The 22686-nt window shown below is 47.1% G+C and overlaps 1 protein-coding gene across 1 annotated transcript in view; it reads left to right on the forward strand.

The window, feature by feature from the left end:
• DNAJC11 (DnaJ heat shock protein family (Hsp40) member C11) overlaps nt 1-22686 on the forward strand; it is a 69858-nt gene that overhangs the window by 45325 nt on the left and 1847 nt on the right. Inside the window, 16 exon segments of the mRNA XM_037828635.1 lie at nt 10528-10656; nt 11626-11748; nt 12737-12767; nt 12770-12809; nt 15535-15702; nt 16249-16351; nt 16353-16366; nt 16708-16774; nt 16776-16825; nt 19192-19347; nt 20367-20430; nt 21316-21397; nt 21492-21565; nt 21567-21617; nt 21619-21636; nt 22350-22479. Of these exon segments, the coding sequence (XP_037684563.1) occupies nt 10528-10656; nt 11626-11748; nt 12737-12767; nt 12770-12809; nt 15535-15702; nt 16249-16351; nt 16353-16366; nt 16708-16774; nt 16776-16825; nt 19192-19347; nt 20367-20430; nt 21316-21397; nt 21492-21565; nt 21567-21617; nt 21619-21636; nt 22350-22479 (1300 nt within the window).

Below are 22686 nucleotides of genomic sequence, written 5' to 3' on the forward strand. Positions count from 1 at the left end.
TTAGTTCCCTAACACAGCCCATGTTTTCCCTTTCTTGGTTCACCCAATATAGTTACAGTACCCTTTGGGGCTAAATGAATATTCAGTGTATGCGTTATTATGACTGTATGCATATTAGTTAGCTGGGCCAGATTGTATATCATGATTCTGTGACCTTTCTTAATTAACTTTTCCTCCGTGGTATTAGTAATCATCCTATATGGTTCATTTGACTGGTTTTCTATACATCTACCCCTAATTCGTTTCCAAACTCTCAGAACGTAACCTTTCTTCTGATTCCTCCAGACGCCTCAGGTGCTGTGTCACCGCCTTCTGTGCGTGTGACCTCCTTCCGGAGCTCCTGTTCCCGTTCCTACCCAGAGTGCCCTCTAGGCCTACCATCTGGGCCTCAGGACTTCCCTTCCCCGACATCCTGGGGGTGCCCTTGCATTCATTTAGTCCACAGATTTTATGGAATTGCCAACCATGTAGAGGCACTTTTAATTAAGCGCTGAAGGCACATGAACAAAAAGAATCCTTTCCCTGAAGGAGCCAGGGTTCTCTGGATTCTCTCCAGCCTTCCCTTGGTTGGGTCACACGCAACTTTCTCTTCCTTGGTTTACTTCCTTGGTTACTCTCTTCCTTGGTTTGTCCTCTGTTAGCTTCTTCAGAAACTAGGATGCATGGAAGGCAATTTCTTTTTCCTTTTTTTTTTCCACTTTATTGTCGTTAAAAAGAAGAAAAAATGTATTTCTCTATAAATATACAATGAATTGTCTGTAACATGTACACCCTGATAATAGTAATGAACCCGGAACCCACCACCTGGCCCAAGAACAGGAGGATCCCCTCACCTTGCACCTGCTTCTCGTTCCTCTCCTGGTCCTTCTCCCTACCAGGGGGAACCACTGTCCTGAACTGTGCCTTATCCTTCTGTTGCCTTTTTTTTTTTTTTTAATGTAATTTTGTCAAAAAAAAAAGGGGTGTCTATTTAAGCAATATATTATTCAGTATTCGTTGTTTGTTTGTGTTTTTCTGAATGCATAAATTCCTTTATCGAAAATATTGGGATAGCACTGCGTTACATATATTCAATAGCCATATATGCAGGGTCACACATTTCTGATTGAACAGTACTGTTTTAAATAGAGAACACAACATCTGTATATGCTGTCACAAGTATAGTATCCTGGACTAAACTAGATAGTTTTCATTGTTCTTGAGCTTTATAAAAAATAGTAGTGTACTGTAAGTATTCTCCTGGGAGTTGTTTTCTTCCCACCCCCAAAATTCTGTGCGTTTCACAAAGCTGTGGTTCATTTTCACTGCCATGGCAGGAGGACGCCACAGCTTATCCAGTCACTGCTGCTAGGTGGGTAGTTTGTCTCCAGGTTTTTGCAATCGTGAACAGTGCTGCTAGGAACATTCTTGTGTGTATCTGCTAGTGTGCATGGGTAAGACTCTCAGGGTGTGTGTGTACATGGACATCCATGCACCACACACATTTACACAGATGGGGTTGCTGGATCTCAAGATGTGCGGCTGTGCTGCCACAAGAGAGAATGCCAAAGGGGAAAAATGTTGAGTCGTTGCGTGACTCAAATGTCTTGATTGTGTCTTTATACTTAAAGCTAATTGTAAAGCTTGTATCTTTATGCCTTAATGTATATACACACATTTGTAAAAATAAAGCATATCTTTAACTTAATATTGTTTCTTTATATTTAATAATAGGAATTGCTGATTATGTATTTTAGACCTAAAAAAAGGATGGTTTTATAAAACGGAACCTATTTATTTGCCTGGATCAGGAATTCTAGTTTGGAAATCATTTTCTCTCAGCATTTGAAAGGCATTATCTTCTGGCCTTCAGTGTTGTGGTGAAAGAGGGATTCCTATTCCTGATTCTTTGTATGCAATCTTCTTTTGTCCCCTTTGGAAACTTTTAGGATCTTCTCTCTGGGGTTCTGAGATTTCGTGATGGTACCTTGGTCTAAGTGTTCTCATTCTCTGTTCTAGGGCTTTCTATCTGGGAACTTGAGCTCCCTAGGCCTGGGAGAATTTTCTTTTATTATTTGTTTGTTATTTTCCTTGCTTTCTCCTTCCTCTTTCCAGAGTCCTTTGTCTACAATATGTGGACCTTCAAACTAATCATCTAATTTTCTTATTTTATTCCCTCCATTGTACATATTTCATTTAGTCCCTTTTTTTTTTGAGTTTTTTTTCTGATTAAAAATTTGTTTTAATTTCAATTTCCAGCGCTTTCTTAGTTCTCTAATCTGTAGTCCTTTTCTAATTCATGGATGGTACAAAGTAGGACTTGAGCTCTAGAGTTAGAAGGCCTGGGTTCAAACCCTGCCTCCACCCCTATAAGCTGGGTGACCTTGGGCAAGATATATCCCCTGCCTGTTCCTCAGTTTCTTCGTAAGTAAAATGGGGATAATAGTATCTACCTTGTGTTGTTGATGAAAGGATTAAATGGAATAATGCATGTCAAATACTTAGAAGAGTTTCCTGGCACACAGTAAGCATAAATGTTTTTATTTTTACTAATGCAGTATCTCTTCTTTTCTAAGGATTTTACTTGTAGATTTTCTGACATTTTCTTTGGTATTTGTTTTCTTTGAGGCTTCCTGGTTCCTTTTTTATGCTTGCCTCGTTTCAGACTTTCATGTTGGAGCTTCTCCACCAATGTCCGCTCATCCTTGGTTCTGCTCATAAAGCATGAAGCACTAAGGCTGATTGGATACTGGGTCCTTGGCAGGCTTGTCACCTTATGGGCTTAACCCTAGAGTGTCTGGGTGAGGACCCGCCCCCCGCAGAGTGTAGTGTCTAATCAGCAGATGATTTTTCTCGGGGAAGAGACCTCTGGCCTCCTGCCTGGCTGCTGGCAGTCTTGCAGCTGAGTTGGGTGGGAAATCTGGGAAGTTACCGCTCCTCATGTGGAGTTTCACTTCGTCTCTGTTTCCAGTGCTTGTTGCCTCCTCCCTAGATGTGCTGGAGAATCCTCATTTGATTTCTCCAAAGAACAGGTGTCTGCCATTTGGCTCCTGGGTGCACAGACAGGGTCTCACCAGTCCTTGCAGAGGGACCTGGGATGCCTGGGCCCCCAGTTCCTGAGCTTGCAAGACACTTGGATCTCAGCTTCCTCCCCCCTTGTTGAGGCAGTTCCCATCTCCATCCTTGCTCCAGTTTCTGAAAATCATGACTCCTGCCTTTATTATCCCTTTACTGACATTAGTGAGGGTTCCAGGAGCACACTCAGGTAAACACGTGTTCAGTCCTGTGGCTTTAGCCACAAATCTGCTTTTATTGACTATAATTAGACTAGAAAAGGCTGTTTCATTTGTCTGTAATCATTAATTAATTACAGGGAAAGGAAATAAAATAGCCACAATTCTGACAACTGCAGTTTCTTTTTCATTGCAAGACTATCAGAAATGGAGAACAAATTAGTGGTTGCCAGGGGATGGGGAGGGAGGGGGAGGAGGGTGGCTGTAAAAGAGCAGCACCAGCACCAGGGAGCTTTGTGGTGATGGAAATGTTCCGTGTCTGGAGGATACGTGAACCTGCATAGCTGGTGAGATTTTATGGAACTCAACACACACACACACGGACACAAATGAGAAAAGACAAAATAGGAAATCCTGTAAGATTGGTGGATTGGATGGCTGGACATTGACATTGTATCGATGTCAGTATCCTGGGTGTGATCTTGGACTATAGTTTTGCAAGATGTAACCATTGGGGGAAACTGAGTAAAGGGGACATGAGATTGCTCTTAATTATCTCAATAAAAATTTCAATTAAAAAAAGACTCAACTAGTTCATGATACTTCAAGCTGGTCAATTAATTCAGCTATATTGGAATGATATTGTTGCTTGTTTAAAATGCATATTCTCAGGCCCTGCCTTAGAGCAACTGAATAGGAGTCTTAGGTTGCTGCCTGGGAATTTGTATTTTAAACCATCCCCCACCCCCACCCGCCCCGGGATTCAGATGCCAGACTGGATTTCAGTACTGCTGGTCTGGAGGTGGAGAAGATAAAAAGATATCTTTTTAGGGTGCAGATGTTCCTTTAATGGGTAAGAAAGTAGGGGTGACTTTTGAATGGAGTGTTTGGTAGTCCAGGGAAATGCTGATCCAGTAGGTTGGAGTAGGCCATCTCTTCAGCTACTTTCTCTTGTGTTTAGTTCCCTAAACCTTTTGAATCTTACAATTGTGTGATTTTTCCTAGGTAAATCCAAATTTGAAAAACTAAGTCTGATGCTTTTTACAAAGTTGAGTTATACTCTTAATACTATGACCTTACATTTGAATACAGTGTGACACTGTGGTGTATAGTCCCCATGGAGTCAAGTTAGCTTTGGTGCAGAAAATAAGTATCTGTTCCATACTCTACATTAAATCCCCTAGCTCCAGAAAAAGCACCACCAAGGACTCAGGTGAGAATCTGTAGCTGCTGGATGTTCCACGGATAATATTTAGTAGGATTATCCGTGTACTAGCTTGTCATTGTTGTCATTTTTATACACTGATGACAGAATTGGGATTCTAGAACAGGTCAGCAGACTGCAGCCCACAACCTGTTTTTATACACCCCATGAGCTCTAAGAATGGTTATGTTTTTGAACGTTTTTTTTTTTTTAACTCAAAAACATAATATTTTGTGACACATGAAAAATATGTGAAACTCAAATTTTAGTGTCCGTAAATAAATGGTTTTATTGCAGCACACTGATGCTCGTCATTTACGTATTATCCGTGGCTGCTTTTTGTTCTATGACAGAGACTGAATAGTTTTGATAGTACTTGCCCAAAAAGCCTAAAACTTCTACTATCTGGCCCTCTTCAGAAAAAAGTTTGCCAGCTCTGGAAGAATACGTTAAGATGGGCTCATAGCAGAAAAAAATGAACAAGTGCTCTAAAAATATTGGACTTGATGAAGAGGTTACTTAAGTTTAAGTTTTTTTGTAAATCCTTTTTTTTTTTTTTCAAGGTGATTTTAACCCACTTACTAGCAATTTAATATGATAGGACATGAATCTGCATCTATTCTATTAGAAGTTTTTGAAAAAACAGTGTTAATTTGATTTCCTTTTATCTTTTGCTTTTGCTTTATATTTTTGATCGTTTGTCAAAATTCAAATTTTTCATTCCTCTCAAACTTTTGACTTCTTGCTATATAAAAGCATATTATCTCCAAAGTGAAAATGAAGTATAAGTTGCAAACCAAACCCCTATTTGCATGTGGAGAAGAAATACATCTAGTTCTGGTGCTGTGACCGTTGTATTTTTCAAAAGGTTATTCCTTGAAATGGAGAGAAGAGCAGAAGGGCAGGTATCCAAGCCACTTCCAAAATGTTTAAAGAAATGTCCTTGTCAGCTCACAGTCACTTGACACATCATTCTCTGGACAGGTTTTATTTTAATTTCATCCAGTATAGTTGGCACTTAAGCCTAACATTTTACGGGGCATCACTCACATCTTCTGCTTTGTTAGTGTTCCATGGACTTGGATCACCAACAAAGGCTGCAGAGCCTCAAGACACCGGCTCATGGGAGTTCGGAGTTTATTTTGGCCTTGTTTTAAAAAACAACAGAAGAGTAGAAAAAAAGTCATGATTTCAGCAATACTTTAAACTTCTAAAAGCTACTGTATCTATCGTCTGGTGAATCAGCTGATTGTCAGTATGAGATTAGCACAAATACTTATGGAAAAGTTTTCTTTGATAAAGGAATAAAACCATATTTAACATTATTCTGAAAAGTTTTAACCAGTATAAGACAAATAATAAAGATACAGATACTGAAAGGGTCATCATTATTTGCATATGATACTATTATCTGCCTTAAAAGAATCAACTGAAAACTGTCAGGACTAAAAGTGAGTTGAATAAGGTTGCCATTTGCAATATATAGAACACAAATAAATAGTTTTCTGCCATTGGTCCCGCCGTGAACTAAACCTTCATCATCTCTCGTGTGGATTATTGCAGGAGCCCCCCAGCCACCTGCCCACTGCCCACCCGACTCGGTCCCTGCCCGGATGCTGCAGCCACGGGCAGCCTGCTGAAGGGGGTCGGACCATGTACCCGCTCTGCTCGGAGCCTGCCCACGGCCCTGCCTGTCGTTCACTGAAGCCAGAGCCTTCCAGTGGCCTATAAACGGGTGATCATGTAATTTGTCATTCAAACGAAGACACTTTTGAAAGGGAGTGCTTAAAATAATTAAAACTATATAAATTTTTGAAATTTTATTGACCAACACTGGTTTTATTGGAGAACCTATATAATGATATATTCCAAACTGTTTTCAAAAGTAAAATTAGTTCTAAAAAATAGCATACCTGTGTGCATGAAAATGCATTTTTAAAATGTGGTTATGTAAACGTTACAAGTCACATAAGCAGAGTCATCATTTGGGGCACACAGTCACGTGCTTTAATGGGCCTGTCAGTTGTATCTGTCCCTAAAACTGTGTGTTCTGGTTGTGTGTTGCTGATAACACAGCACTCGGAGGCTCAGTGGCTTGCAACAGCGATTTGTTCTAATCCCCCACGGTTCTCTGGGTTGGCTGGACTCGGCTGGGTGGCTGGGTCTCACCTGGGGCTTTGTCCTGTGGTTGAGTCGGGTGGCCTCTGTGCCCCGAGTCATCTGAAGGCTCAGCTGGACTGGTGTCAGAGCTGGTTTCAGCCCTTGCCTGTCCATGCCTCAGGGGCATGGCTTGGGTGGCTGCGGGTGGCCTGGCAGCTCTGCCTCCGGGCATCCCCTTCAGGCTAGCCTGGGCTCCCTCACAGCATAAGAGATTTGGAGTAGTGGGTCTTAGGCTTGGGATGTATCCACATTTCAGCCCAGATATTTTCCCAGGGACTGTCTTTTTGCTTCTATTCAGACTATTTTTCTTTGACAAATTTTTTAATATTTTCTCTTTATGATCTTTTGAACGTTTCATCAAATTTAGATGCCACAAAATTGTAGTCCTCCTCAATTCATCCCATTTCAGGACAAAATATAAATTTAACCAATTAAAAATGACAGATTCTTACCAAAAATGGATATTCCAGAATGGAATTTCAAAATTAAATCATATAAACCATTTGAGCTATTTATTTCGTTCAGTTTTTCCCATCTGAAGAGAGAAATTTCCAAGTATTCCTAATTTAACAAGCTTTATTTTCAGTGACTGCAATTTCCCAAAATCTCAAAAGCTGCAAGGTGTATTGTGTTCCATTTGTTGATTTGAATCAACAAACAAAATGTAGCCAAAATTAGAGGACTCGTGTTAAAAGCACAATACCCATTATAAGACCCTGAGATAGATTTAAAAAGTAGTTCTGCCAAAGCATAAATATTTCTAATACTTTTTAGTATCAGCAATTTTTAATATGCTGAATATACTGTTATCCCTTCCACATCACAACTTTCCCCATCATGGTTTTGGATATATCATGGGTTGGCATTAGAAATTAATGGGAATTTTGGGGTAGTTTTGTGGAAAGCCGCAGATGACATGCAAAGGCCAACATGACACAGAAAAAGTTTAGAAACCCAGAAATGCATAAAATATATGTATGTAAATATGCAATGTAAAAGTAATGGGAGAGGCAGTGCCTGCTCATCAAGAGGCAGCTAGGGAGTTTCCTAAAAACCCTGAAAAAAATTTATGTCGATTTTCCAGATCATAGGGGTGCCGCACCCCTAACCCCAATGATGTGGAAGGGATAACTGTATTTTTGTATTCAGTATCAGCTTCATCCCCAAAATTTATTAGCTCTGTTACTCTGAGAATATACAAAAATATTTAAATTTTGACTACAACTTCTTTTTCCATAGGTGGAATGTCAACAGGTTATTTTGACACAATGATGCATTATGTGTGTACCACAACTAATTCTAAGAATACTTCTGGTCCATAGGTTTCTTGATTTGATAAGACAATTTTTTTACCATAATGCCATTTCCACCAAAGTTGGTATTTGGTATCAATACAAAAACAATTTTACAGTCAGTGTTGATCTTTTTAACTAAATTTATAGTAGCATTTAAAATAATGCTAATTGTTTCACCTTCAGTAGAAATCAAATGATTATTATGATTAATTTCACTAATTTTCTGTTCAAAGCTTCTAATGATATTGATAAGAAGCTAGCATCAGTAGCAGTTGTGAAGTTCTGCTAATAGAATCAAGGCATAAGCAAACATTGCTTTATCTTTCATTTGTGCTTTAAGAACTTTAGAGTTGAAAATAAGTGAAATTTATTTTAGAACTGTTATTTGATCTAAATGAAACGTCATTTTTCACAGTTTATGTAAATACAACCTTTTGCAGCTGCAGCCTCACTTTAGGGCGTGGTCTTAGAACTATTGACTGTTGAAGATGTTGATGCTTCTTTAGCATATCTGAGACTTTTGATTTTCATATGGTTAGAGTTGGCACTATGGATGGTCAATATTGAACAGTTTGCAATTTACAAGTTCATCATCAACTTTTTGGGAAAATGGAAATTTAATATTTAATTTTTTTCATTAAACATATGTTATGTTTAAACTCATTGCTTCCTAAAGGGTTTATCACAAAGTAAAGAGGATTTTACCAAACAATAAAAAGTTGCAGGTTTATCTCAGGGCTCGGCAAACCAGCCACGGGCCAAATTCAGCCTAATGCCTATTTTTATATGGCCTGTGAACTAAGAATCGTTTACATTTTTACTGGGTCTGGGGAAAAAAAATCAAAAGAAAAATAATGTTTTGTGGCATGAAATTGGGTGCCCCTGAATAAAGTTTTACTGGAACACGGCGAGGCCCCATCATTTATCCTTGTCTGTGGCTGCTTGCCCTCTGCAGCAGTTGAGTGGTGCGAGAGGTCACATGGCCCTCAAAGCCTGAAACACTGACTGTGCCCTTTAGAGAAAGGTGTGCCCACTCCCGATTTATACCACTCGGGAGATGACAAAACGTACCAAGGCAGGAGTGTTCAGAATGTTCTCTAGCACGTCCTCCTGCAGGACTCCCACATCTGTCCGCCACGTTTCACATGCACCTACAGTTTCCATCGACATGGCTGACCAGTAACTTGACAGCTTCATTCGTCTCACTGGCCACACCCTGAAATGCCAGGTGAGCAGCTCAGCCTTCTCTCACAGCATCCAGTATTTCTCCCACCGCCCGCTGAGATGGGAAGGCATTTGCTGTCCCAGCTGTTCTATCAGCGAAACATCCTGTGTGCTAGTGTTGGAAAGGGAGGTGCTGCCTCCAGTGCACTTGTAAAGGGTGATGGGTTACTGCTGGTCGTTGTTCAGATGTAATCACGTGCACCTCGCCCACTGTTAGATGCAACCTTGGCAGGTGCTGGAAGTGCAAGGGAACCCAGCCTGGCTTCTCAGTTGAATCTATCAATAATAAGAATAGTTGGTTAAAAAGTGAAAAGCCCAGGGGAACTGCTGAGCCAACTAGGACACCAGGGTTAGCTTGGTGTTATCCTGGATAAGCCCTCCCCCATCCACTCCAGCCCCTCCAACTCTGTCACCTCCCCTGCCCCTCCCCCAGCACCACCAGAAAGCCACGGGCTCATCCCACCTCTTGGTCAGGCCTTGTTCACAGGTCCCTTCGCAGGGACACCTTCCTTGGCTTCCACACACTTAAAGCGTACGTACCCCTCACACCCCCAGTGAGTTTTAGGGTGATAGCAATGTTCGGTATCTTGACTCTCAGGGTGGTTTCACAAATGTATCCATCTATCAAAACTCACTGAATTGCATACTTGAAGTGGATGCAGTTTATTATACGTAAAACAAACCAAAAATGGGGCCACAGGGAATTTAATGAAAATGTTTATGTGTGGTCATGTTTTCTTACATTAAATTAAGATACGTGCCCATTTGCAAAGTCTTCTGAATATAAAAGAAAATAATAAACATTGATTTTCTGAATAAGCATATTTATCAGCAAATTTCAGCTGAATGTTCTGGAGAAAATAAGACGGTGTGTTTCTAATAATAATTCTTAGATTAATTTCAGAAGGTGGAGCAAATTTTAAATTCTCTGTTCATTATTTATTTTGTTTGCACTTCTGCATCTTGAAGGTATTTTTATGTTTTAAAGAGTGTTTTTAAGGCAGTTTCGATGTAAGAGGTTTAGAGAAAAACGTTTAACCCATGTAGTTAGTTTCTAGGTTGTTTTATGTATTCGTAGTTTATATCCAGAATTGATCCATTTAGAACCATGAACTGAGTCATATTTGCTCTCTGAAAATCAGATCGTATAGATTTTATTTCTTTTTCTAACACTGGTCTTTGGCATGCCGTGCACCACAGAAATGACCGGTTCACTCAGTCAGGTGGACCTTTTAGCTGTAAAACCCTATAGTGCCCCGCACTTGTTTGGCTTTGAACTATGAAAGTCATGCTGTGTGGGCTAATAGTGGGGTGTCCTTCCTGAACTCAGTGAACCGTGGAGTCAGACAACCCACTGCTTACGTGTCGTTCTGCCTTTCGCTCTACAGAAAGCTCCCCCCCTTCCTGCTGACTGCTTGTTTTTCCTCTCCAGGGAACCATCAGCGTTGGAGTAGACGCCACTGACCTCTTTGATCGCTACGATGAGGAGTATGAAGACGTATCTGGAAGTGGCTTTCCGCAGATTGAAATTAACAAAATGCACATCTCCCAGTCCATCGAGGTCAGCCCACCAGCATCCCTCTGGGTTCAGGCTTGGTGTCAAGGAGGCCTAGCCCTCCGTGCAGGGGCAGCGAGGGCCTGCTCAGGGGCTTTCTCATCTTTGTTTATGAAAGGATGCAATTAGTGCCTTAAAAAGAGAGCCCCAGTTACAGCCTCATTTGTGACTGCTCTTCTGACACGTTAGCCAGCCTGAGTGCCAGAGGTGGGGGCCACTAAGCTTCCCAGGGCTCCAGGGCTCCCCAGTTAGGAGTCAGGAGTGATCTGGGAGAAGTAGAAGCTCCAAGTCACGGTGCTTTAGGAACAAAAGCAGGCCTCTATGGGCAACTCTGAGAAGTGGTTCTTGTTTTAAGGCATGCTCTGTTGGGTGCTGAAAGGCTCTAACAGCTCTGCTTCCCAAGCTCTGAGGTTCCCCAAATATCTTTCTGCCCATTGTTTGGTTGTAGGAATGTCCGCTGTTCTAGCATGGTCAAAGTGGGTCTCCGCCTCCTCAGCTCATTTATTGATTGTCAAGTGTAGTAGCCTGGAACATGGAGTCCTAACTTGGGGGAACTCATCTCCCACAGGAGCCACCAGTCAGTTACTACAGTCCAGGGAGGTTTTCAGGCCCTTCCACAGCCTGGAGGAAGCAGGATCTGGAGAGTCGCAGCCCTCCCAAGGCAGGGGCACGTGGGGAAGTTACTGTGTAGTCAGGTGCCCTTGCGACAAAAAGAATCCAGCATTTAGCCTCATGTTTCCCCCTGGGTTTTTGAAATTTGTCCATCAAGTTTTGTAAAACATTTACCTTGGTGGCAGTTGAGATATCCACGTGAGAGACAAGTAAAGATGTTCAGGTGCTTACATCTCCTTCACGCTGTGAATGTGGGATCACCTGCAGTCTTGGCCTTGAACTTACAGTATATTCTCTGGGCTGCTGTAATTGGAGCTTCCCATTGCTCCAATTCATTTATTACCAGCAAATACCATTTTTCAGGCACCCTTGACAGCCACGGACACAGCCATCCTGTCTGGAAGCCTCTCGACCCAGAACGGGAATGGAGGGGGTTCCATTAACTTTGCACTCAGACGGGTCACCTCGGCGAAGGGATGGGGAGAGGTAAGAAGGCGCTGGCCACATCGTGCTGTCCGCGGTCGGTCCTCATTCCTGAGCATTTGCACTCTAAAAGCAAACCGTCAGATGCCAGGGTAGCCATATCTTTGTGTAACAGGGTTCCAAGTGTCAAACTTCCATAAGTTGACTGACCTCAAGAGAAAGATAAGCCCCATATCTGAGAAGGCCTCTCAGCCTGCCAGTTTCAAGTTAGAATAGAAAACCAGGATTTCCCTTGAGACACCCACATCCGTGATCCATTTTGTAGAGACTCATATCTTTTTTCCCCCTTAAGCCAAGACCTGTGGGCTGATCCCTTTCCCACACGATTCAGAAAGCAGGAGCCTCCGTTCTTGGGCTCCAGTGCAGAGATTGGCGGTCATTTCACAGCCAGTGCTGCCAAGCACATTGAGCAGCATCAAATTAACATTGAAGAGTTGCCTTGAAAGTCACCCAAACTAGTAAATGAGGCGGCCACAGCCGGCTGCAAACCCTGTGGCAGTGCCAGTGCAAGAACTGCTGATGGGCCCCCGGGAACCATCTGCAGTCACCTGTGAGACCCGCAGTCAGCAAAGTGGATGGACCAGGATGAAAACGCAGGGTGGGAGGAGGCCCAGCACCCACAGCAGCAGGCTCTGCAGGTGGCAGCTTCTGCTGCATGGGGTGGGGGCTTGGGAGAGTCAATCTTGTCTTCTGACGGGAACCCTGAAAGTGCAGCAGGAATGCGCCAAGCTCGGGAGAGGACGAGGGCAGAGGCAAGCACTGTTTACTTTGGAGGCCTGCTTTGATTTGTGGGAAACAGTCATCTTCACTGGGCAAAGGTTAAAATGATGTAAGAATCTTCTTCCGCCCCCTAATTCTAGAGTCCTGGCAAGGGCCATGGAATAGAGTTTAAAGGACAGAGTTGTAACCCGAGGCACACACTGAGCCCTGGTTGCTGCTGGGAGATGAAAAATGCCATTAATACTTGTTTTTTGTTTTCTCCTCCAAACAGTTAGAATTTGGAGCTGGAGATCTACAGGGCCCTTATTTGGTCTAAAGCTGTTCCGTAATCTCACACCAAGATGGTAATATGAAATAAAACTTTTTGTTGATTTAGGAGAATAGACCTCTTGTGATTATTGTCAAGGTTATTTACAGTCATCTGCCCTCTGAGGTACTGCACCTAACCGAAGGCAGACACGCCGCAGCACTAATGTTCGTCTGACCGGGGCAGGCAGCATGTGTATTAGAGAGAGCACCCGGTCTGGGAGGAGATGGGCTCGATTCTCGTCCCAGCTCTGGACCAGGCTGTGCTCACAGTTTCCTCATTTGACACTCCTGCCCCGCTTGCCTTGTGGGTGGACTGCGAGGACCATGTGTTACTATGAGGGAGGTGCCTCGGTAGGGCTGCTGGTCGGCCACGCTCGGATTTCTTACAGACTTGTAGGTCATTTCTTTGTCCCAGAGAACATGGCCTTCTGTCCTCAGTTCTCTAAGAGGGCTTTTTTAAGCAGTAAGGCGCTTTGTCAGGCTGTCCAGCTGTCAGCTCGAAGTGCAGGTGCTTGGGCTTCACTCCAAGGGCCCGTCTGCCTTCCTCTTTACTCCAGCAGTGATGTCATATTCTCAGAACCGTACCTCACTGGCCCTTCTAGAACCATGGAAGGGTCCTCATTTCCACTATGGAGGTTATCTGCATGAGCTCAGATAAAAGAATTGGGTGGAAGGTGAAATGAGATCTCTTTCTTCTGGGTGGGAAGGGAAGAGATCTAGGAGTCCTGTTATGGAGTATATATTTGAAAAAATTACTCTTACTTCCTCTTGAACTCGTAGCTGCTTGCCTGCTGGGTTCTGCCGGGTGAGTCCGACCCAGGCCCTTCTAGTGGTTGAGTCCACAGGGCATGGGGTAGGGAGCAGGGGCAGGTTCGCAGGGCACTCTAATGTAGGTAGAGCAGGAATAAGCTGTTGTGCAGGAGAAGAACACAGGGGATGTCTGTTTGCAATGGCTCCTGAGGGGGGCAGTGAAGGCCTCGGCTCTCAAGATGCCCACAGCTTAGCAGAGGCACCCACTGAGGAAGGCAGGTGCTTCCAAAACTTCCTGGATGCCAGTGACCATCTGGGTGTGTTAGAACTCAGCTTCTCAGGCATCTACTCAAGGGTCTGGATTCACTAGGCCTGGGATGGGGACAGGGATGTATACTCTCAACCAGAACTTCAGGTGACACCATATATAAATCCGTGTTCCCAACCTGGTCCGCTCAGAATTGTCACACTGATGCTGATTGAAAGTTCCAATTCTCTGGCTCCCCCCAGACTGGCTGAATCAAGTCCCCTGAGGGAGGGGCCTGGGAATCCATAGTTGGTCAGTGCCCCAGATGAGGATTAATTCAGCAAGTATGGGAGACTTTCTGGAGGAAAATCTGTTGGCGTTTCATTCTGCTTGCCCTTTAGTGTCCTTGGAGCAGTTCTGGGACCGGGGTGATTGTCAGCCTCTGCCGATTTGAAGCTGAGCATCATCAGTCCACTCAGACTTGAGGATGCAGATTCCCAGACGAGGGTGGCTGGTTGATAAACAAGGGCACCAGTTTACTAATTAGCAGTGACCAGACTAGTTAGGGCTGCTATTCAGAGCCCCCTAATCTGAGGGGCAAGTGATTTGCAGAGGCCAAACTGGTGATGCAGAGGATGCTTGGAATGTGGGGTCCCTCCCAGGGAATGCCGCAGCCTGGGGACGTCCCCTCAGGCAGCATGGGGCCTGAGGGGGTCTTTCAGAGCCTCCCTGCCTGGTGGCCGCCGTGCTGGTGTCCTCCCCAGAGGCAGCCTTTCTCTCTGATAAAACAAGGATATTATTCTTAATCCTTGATTCTTTTAAATTTCACCCTGTAATGTTATCTTGAAATTCTAGGGGATGACTTTCTTCTTTTCTCCCTGCTGGCCTCCCCTGAGCCCGGGGTGTCTACAGCAGGAAATGTGGCAGTTACTCAGTTTGACTTGAGTATGAGATAAAGGAGAGAAAATGTTGGGTTGAGGGCTCTTTGGAGAATAGGGAATTTGTTCTTAATTCATTTGGCTCTGGGAAGCTGGAAGTTTTGTGGAGGAAGGGGAGTGGATGATGATGACAATTATATTATTTTTTAATGGCAAAAGCATAGCTTGAGAAAGGAGAGGAGCTAACTGCCAGCCCTGGGCTGCTGGCGGACCACTGAGCGGTGTTGGTTCACCTTCCGCAGCGTCAGCCAGCGGGGCCAGCTGAAGCGCCCCTCGCGGCCACCAGGTGGCGCGGGGCTCCCGTGGAAGCCGACCTCCGCGATCAGTCGGCAGCACGCAGCTGAGGGTGTCGTCGGACTCACCTGGGGTGGGCTCGGAGGAATTGTTTCTCAAACTTTGTCGTTGTTAGAGTCACCTAGGAAGCTTTAAAAATTCAAGTCCATGTTGTAACATACCCCCCCTCATGCTAATTAAATCAGAAAGCATGGGGGTGGGAGCCTGTCGTCCGCGTTCTTTGCTTTGCCCAGGTGATGACAGTGTGCAGCAGGAAGACAGACACTGGGTGCTTCTGGTGGTGGCTAATGGAAAGGGAGGTTGGCGTGGTGTGTGGGTTCCCGAGAGGACCACTGAGAAGATGCTGTAGCATCGCCGCCTCCCCCTCTGTCTTAAGTGGACAGAGGCTTGGTCTGCCTCGGCCTTTGGTTGCCAGGAGCTGGCCCGAGGGTCATGGGGGTGAGCAGCATCTTAGCCTGGCTGAGAGGCAGGGGCAGAGAACTGCTAGGGCCAGGGATCATCCCAAACCCTTTCTCTCTGTGTCCCCTCCAGCTTTGTTACCACAAACTGTGCCCTGCAGTTTTCATCCCGAGGAATCCGGCCGGGCCTTACCACTGTCCTCGCCCGGAACCTGGACAAGAACACCGTGGGCTACCTGCAGTGGCGGTGGGGCATCCAGTCAGCCATGAGCACGAGCATCGTCCGGGACACCAAGACCAGGCCACTTCACTGTGGCCCTGCAGGTGAGCACAGGGGCCGAGCTCTGCCCGCTCCATCCAGAGTTCAGGCAGCTCGGTGACGGTACGTGCAAAGGTTGACGTGCTGGGGAGTGTTTGTTCTTGGGCCCCCCCTGGTGGCTGTGTTCCGAGCTCCCCAAAGCAAAATGCTGTTTTACTACCATCTGGTTGGGAGAAACCCAACAAATCAGGCAGGGAACCTGGTTTGGTCAACGCAGCCCAAAAGGTGAGTCATGAGCTCGAGTGGCGGCGTGGCCAGGCTGGTGCCACAAGATGAGCGAGGGGCCCACAGGCTATGAGGGACCACGCCCCTCAGAGGGGCAGCCACCCGCAGTAGGAACTCAGGCTCAGGGTTGCCAGACTTTTTCATTTTTCATGAGAAGCTACAAAGTGGGACTTTCATGTGAAATTCTCAGATTTGGAAGAGTGGACTCCACACTTTGTGAGGCTGCTGGCATGTGCCGAATGGATGCACAGCAGCTGGTTGGGAGGGTAGACACCCACTTTACCACACAGTTCCAAGCACTAGCCATGTATGCTTTTTCTCTATCTTCACAGCTGGGAATCCCCACACTCCTTTGCATCTGATCAGCTATCAGCACAAGTTCCAGGATGACGATCAGACTCGCGTGGAAGGGATCCCTGAAGTAAGTCCTCGCCTGGTTCACAGGGAAGCAGGACTGTGTAGTTGAGCCAGTTGGAGTCAGACCCCTCTCATGTTATTCTCTTGGGTGGGTAACATTTCTTGGATGCCTCCCCTGCCAGGCAGTGGGGATGCCATATCATGCAGTCCCAGTCCCTGAAGAACTCAGGCTAATGGGAGAACTGGACCACAGGGGTCCTGACTGGGTGCTGTCACTTGGCTGAGGGCACCTGTCTTGGGTGGGGGTGGGCAGGTGGGAATGAGTAGTTGCCCACGGTGAACAGGCAGGAGGGGGGGAGGAGCTGGTGGCCGTCCCCTGCCTCACTGCCTTTCTGCTCTCTCCAGGGCCGGGCTTTTTTGGACGGTGGTGGAATATGGAGCAGAGAGGAAGATCTCCAGGCACAGTGTTCTCGGGGGCAGCTGTCAGCATCGGCGTCCCACAGGGCGTCTCTCTCAAAGTCAAGTAAGGGCAACGCAGGTCCTCTGGCTGAGGAAGACCAGCGACTTGCAGCTGGGCTTCACCGAGTTGGGGATGAAATAGCCTTTGCGCTGACATTTGTTCCTAAAGTTGCACTTGCTTCTGTCTTTGCATGTAAGCAGAATGCCATGGAGTGCAGTAGGCCTAGCATCCAGTGACTGGGGTCTGACTCTGCCGTCCCCCTACTGTCAACAGTGACCCTGACCGTTGTGCCATGCTCTCCCTGTACAGGGGCGCCGGCCCCACCCACCTACAAAGCCCGCTCACTTGCACACACTCTCTCATACCCGTCAGCACATAGCCTTCTAGTCTACTGCCCCATTTTCTCTCCTTTCCATTTTACCTTCATTCTTCACAGGACTTGTCTGTTTGCTCCCTGGCTCTCTCTAAAACCCACTCCAGGTCCCCCCAGAAGCAGCATTTCTCAGACATTGGTGAGGCTGGCTCCCTCACCCGCCATGCCCAGTGGCTGGGGCCTCTCGTCTTGCCTGACCTGCCTGCAGCATTCGAACCGACTGGCCGTTCCTTCCTGCCTCTGCAGCCGTCTCCATGGGGACCCCAACCCCGTGCTGCCTGGGTGCCCCCGAAGCGGGCCCTCTGCACTCAGCCCCTAAGTCATCCTCCAGCCTTCATGTGCTGATGGCTCTCCCACTTACTCCTCCAGATTAGACCTCTCCCCTTAACCTCCCAGCTCCCCTAAATATCCACCTTCCTCTTCCAAATCTCTGCTTGGCTATCTAGCAGTCTCAGAGGCCATGGATCCTAAAAAGAACTCCTGATTTCCCCCCAACCCAGCCACACACACACCCCACTTCCAAACCTGCTCTGCTGTGCATTTCCCCACCTCAGGAAGGAGAGCTCAGCTCTTCCCTTGCTCTGCCCCCAGACCTCAGAGTTATCCCCCATCACTCTCTCCCACACTCTGGATCGCATACATCTACAAATCACTCGGCTCTGCTGAGACCACGTCTCACATCCTCCTTGCCCCCGCTGTCTCATTTTCTGCATATTGCAGTGTCCTCCTAACTGACCACCTTGGCTGTCCCCCTTACCCCCTTGTCAGTCTGTTCTCTACACAGGTGTAAACCAAAGTCAGGTCATGTCACTGTTCTGCTAAACCCTCCAGTGACACCACCACCACCACCACCACCACCACCAGTTCAGGACTTTGGGGTCTCAGAGGCCCTCCCCCTATAGCCCTAGCTGTCCTCCTGACCCCATCTACTGCTCGCTGCCTTCCAGACAGCCCGGCCTCTAGCTGCTTCTCTGCCTGGTGCCCTCTCCCCCAGGCAGCTCTGTGGCTTCTTCCTTCATGTCCTTCAGGTCTCTGCTCACAGTCACTTGGGTCTGCCCCCAACCTCGCCCCAGGCAAGCCCGTCCGTCTCTACCCTGGGTGTTACTCTCCATTTCATCACCAGTCACCAGCTGACAAGCACCATCTCCACATCAGAAATAAGCTCGCTGAGGGCAGGACCATGTCTGTTTTGCTTCTCTGATGTCCTTCTGGAGCCTGGAGCACAGCTTCGCACTTCGGAGGGAGAGAGGGAGTGAAGGCAGGTCACATACCTTGGGTTCAGAGGTGGAGAGCCAGTGCAGGTGACCATCCCTCTTTGCTAGGACATGGGAACACCTGAGATTTAGTGAAGGGCGCACAGAGACCATGCAGATTTCCTGCACTGAACTGTGACCGCTAATGAGGCACATCAGTTCTCTGTGATTGTTTTTTAAAACCTTTATCCTGTTCAGATGCACATGACGTTATCTGAATTGAAGTCTCACTTCAAGAAAGCCGTCCTGCTGCTTTGGAAAGAAACATTTTCATTGCAGCCATGTTCCCTGTGTCAGTAGAGCTGAATCGTCCACCAGTTGAATTGCTGTGTAAGTTCAAGCTTTACCAGAAGGTACCTTTAGTCGCTATCCAGAACCTGAAGTAGAGACCAGAGGCTGACAGCTGTCACCTGCCTGGGTGATTGGTCCGAGGAGGCAGTCAGCCATTACCGGAGGCAGAACTCCTTCATTTGCTAACTTTTAAAATCTTCACAAACTTCTTTCAAACAGATAGATTGAGAGCTGGCACGTGACTGTGCCACCAGGATACCCGGAGGAGGCCTTCCTGTCCTGACACCCTGTAGGGCACCTTAGCTCTGCCCGAGGTCAGCCGCGAGTGGGCCCTTCCTTCTGTCACAGACGCCAAGGCCAGCAGGAGACTTTGCAGTGGGGGCCAGGAGACGGCTGGGTTCCTGCCTATCTGAGAGGCCAGCCTGCCTGCGGCCGAGAGCCCCATCATCCTCCCCAGAAAACCCGGCTCATCCTGTTTTTTTTTATTTTTGTGTTTTTATTTTGTTTTTCAGATTAAACAGGGCCAGTCAGACTTACTTCTTCCCTATTCATTTGACGGATCAGCTTCTTCCCAGCGCCGTGTTCTATGCCACTGTGGGACCGCTGGTGGTCTACTTCGCCATGCACCGACTAATCATCACACCATACCTCAGGGCTCAGAAAGAGAAGTGAGTTCACGTGTGCCGTGGGACATGGCTGAAAGCTTTTACCTCAGTTTCCTCATCTGTAAAACAGAGGCCATCATCAAACCCACCCCACACGGTCATTTAGAACATTAAATTAATACGGGTCAAGTGCTTAGCGTGGCATCTGGGCTCATAGTAAGTGCTAACAGATAGTAGCTATTTATTTGTCCTCATCTATTAGTACCACTACTACAATCCTTTCATCCATGTCCTCCCTACTTTCACAAAGGATTACAGTTTGGTTTATTAAAATGGTTTCAGATGATAAACTATGACCACAACAAATAAAAAAATTTCTTTTTCTTATTCTAATAATTTCTTTTCCTGGCATTGAATTCAAAGACGAATAGATTCTAGGTTTGCATATAAAAGACATGCATAAACTGTAGTCTTAGAAGGTTGGGAAATGTCATTTATTTTGCATTTTCTTGTAGATCGTCCATTGGGACATAACATTAATCTAAGCTCTCAGTGAGTGATCTAATTTAATAAGGTCTGAGCTTAGAGACTAGAGGAAGGCCTGAAGCAAGACCAGGGATGGGACTGGTGAGAGTCCCTGTACTTTGCTAAAAGGAGGATTCCATTTATAGATCTAAAGGAGCTTTATTGTCCCTACTAAACATGTCATGTAGTAATCCCGGATGGACGGCGGAATCTCCTTTGAGTCTCACCCTGCACTCAGACCTCCCACTTCCCTCTTCCCTGAGATCCTTGTCAGGCGGGGGCTCTGTTCAGAGCGTGGCACTGGATTTCCTGTACATTCCTTGGGGCGAAAGGGAAAGCCATCTAGGGATGAGTGAAAGCTGCACACGCATGCCGAATGACTAACAGACTGCTCAAGACTGTCTTGGGAATATTTTTTAAAGTTTGTAGAACTAGAAATCCAGTAAGATCACAGCCGTTTGCCGGCTCAGGTCCAACGAGGGGGCTCAGTTGACTCACTGCTGTGTGACACCGTGCTAATGTGTGGCTTGTTTTTTCTCGCATAAGGGAAATTGGAGAAAGCAAAGGGAAAGCACAGCCACTGACATTCTGCAGAAGAAACAGAGGCAGAAGCTGCTGTAAGTGCTGCACGGACCTCACCCTGGAAGCTCCTTTATCCAGCGTCATCTTCTGCGAACATCCTACCCACAGCGTGGAATGACATGGAAGCTCCTTATTCTCTTTCCCAGGCTGATTATTTCTTAGACCGGGGCGACGTGGGAAAACACTTCACATGCAGCATATTGGTCTCAGGGCCCTCAGATCTCAGACTCTTCTTCCTCAACAACTTCATTTGTAATTTCCATCTGTGTATTACCCATGGGTCGCAAGACTGGGAACTTCAGTCCCTGACCTAGCAATAATATGCAGGACCCTTCTAGAGGCATAACAGGGTTTTGCTTTGTTTTTTAAAGCTGGGGGTATTGTCCTCTTCTTCTCCCCTTTAAGCTTGTATGGGACATAAGGTGACAGTGGTCTCTCAGACAAGTGGCAGGGGTCACTGTCAGGTTTTCCGTGGACTAGGCAAAGGCTGACGTGCCAGATGGACCAGCCCCCAGGCAGGAGGGTCTGGGCATGCCATGGCCGTGTGTGCAGCCAGTGAGCACTGCCCTGTCCGAGAGGACAGCACAGAACCCCCCAGCTGACTGGTGCCAAGAGGCGCTCAAGTCCAATTCTTCCTGTGAACCTTCTTTATTTTCAAGGGTTGCCAATATATTCAGTTGTGTCAAGCCTACCTGCCCCCTTGGCCCCTAGAACCGGCCTGAGGGGCTGCCCCCGAGCTGCCCACTTGCAGATGTGGGGTATTAATAGCACCAGTCCGGAGCTGGGCTCCAGGGCCCCTCCCCCCTTCTCTTCCAGAACCCTGAGCAGATAGTTGTTACGGACCAGACCGAGGGCCCCCAGACTTGTCACTGTCACCAGGCAGACCCTGTGAAGAAAGAGGCGGCGCCCAGGAAGCCCTGACAGTGTCGCCCTTGTTCTTTGGCAGGTTCGGCTTGATTGCAAGAATCTGTCCGAAGAATCATTGAGGCCGAAGAGTCCAGAATGGGTAAGAAGGCCTGCATGTCCCCTCTTGGGACAGGATGGCAGCTTGGGGTCTCCAAGGAGGCCCTGCGCTGGCCCTGACCCAGGCCTTCCTGCAGGGCTCATCATCCTGAACGCCTGGTACGGGAAGTTCGTCAATGACAAAAGCCAGAAGGCGGCGAAGGTGAAGGTTGATTGACGTGACCGTGCCGCTGCAGTGCCTGGTCAAGGACTCAAAGCTCCTTCCTCACAGAGGCCTCCAAGGTACAGCCACTTACTGGTGGGCCGGGAAGACTAAAAAGGCACAAGAGGGCGGCGTGGGGCCTGGGCTCGGTCTGCGAGGACAGCTGGCGCCTGGAAGGGGTCGGCCATTTTGTGGCAGCAGCGGTGGCTTCATCTAGCCGGCAGTTACTGCCCGGGGCCTTTCCTCTCTATCCTTTCCTTTCCCCTTTCCCTTCCTCTTTCCTTTCTTTCCCTCACTCAGAGAGTATTTATTGCGCACCTACTATGTGCCAAGCATTTTCGGGTGCAGCACCAAACAATCAGATGCACCACCCCCACCCCGCTTTCATAGAGCTTCCCTTCTAGACGGTTACTTGTCTTGCTCTGGAAAGTGTGTGCAGGTTGTGCAGCGTGTCGTAGCTCACTGCCAGAGCCATGGGCATGGACTGTAAAGCTGATTGAACACGCAGACCAAATGAAGCCTGCTCCCGTGGGAGTCAGCAGGTTTTCTGTCTTCGGAGGGCTTTGTAAGGAGAGAGGCTCGTTTAATATGCTGGAAGATCCCCTATCGAGAGGGAAGTCGAGGGCTAAGTACGCAGCTGTTTAAATTCTCTTATGTTTCCTCAAGCTCCTAAGTTTTTCTCTTCCGTGGGGCAGCTCTGGCTGGAGTGTTCAGGTCCCTTCCTAGCTGCCCCTGAAGGCAGCAGCAGAGAACGCTCTTGTGGTAATAGCCGTCTGTCCTCTGTTGGTTACAGGCTGGGCTGCCGGGGTTTTACGACCCCTGCGTGGGTGAAGAGAAGAGCCTGAAAGTGCTTTACCAGTTCCGCGGGGTCCTGCACCAGGTGATGGCCTCGGACAGCGAGGCCCTTAGGATACCAAAGCAGTGTGAGTGGCCGCCCCCCGGGCAGAGGGCCTGCCTGATTGCAAAGGACAGAGAAAGGCCTCGGCCGTGACCTGGGGGTTGGGGGGCACCAGAGTGGCCCCTCAGGTGAGGGGAAATGCCCACTTTGTTCCCTTGAGCTTCTCCCCGTCACCCACCTGGGAAGCAACGGAAGCCATCGGCTATTGCCCAAGGAAGGGGGTGGTCCTGTT

Source organism: Choloepus didactylus, chromosome 2 (genome assembly GCF_015220235.1).
Source record: "Choloepus didactylus isolate mChoDid1 chromosome 2, mChoDid1.pri, whole genome shotgun sequence".
Classification (NCBI taxonomy): domain Eukaryota; kingdom Metazoa; phylum Chordata; class Mammalia; order Pilosa; family Megalonychidae; genus Choloepus; species Choloepus didactylus.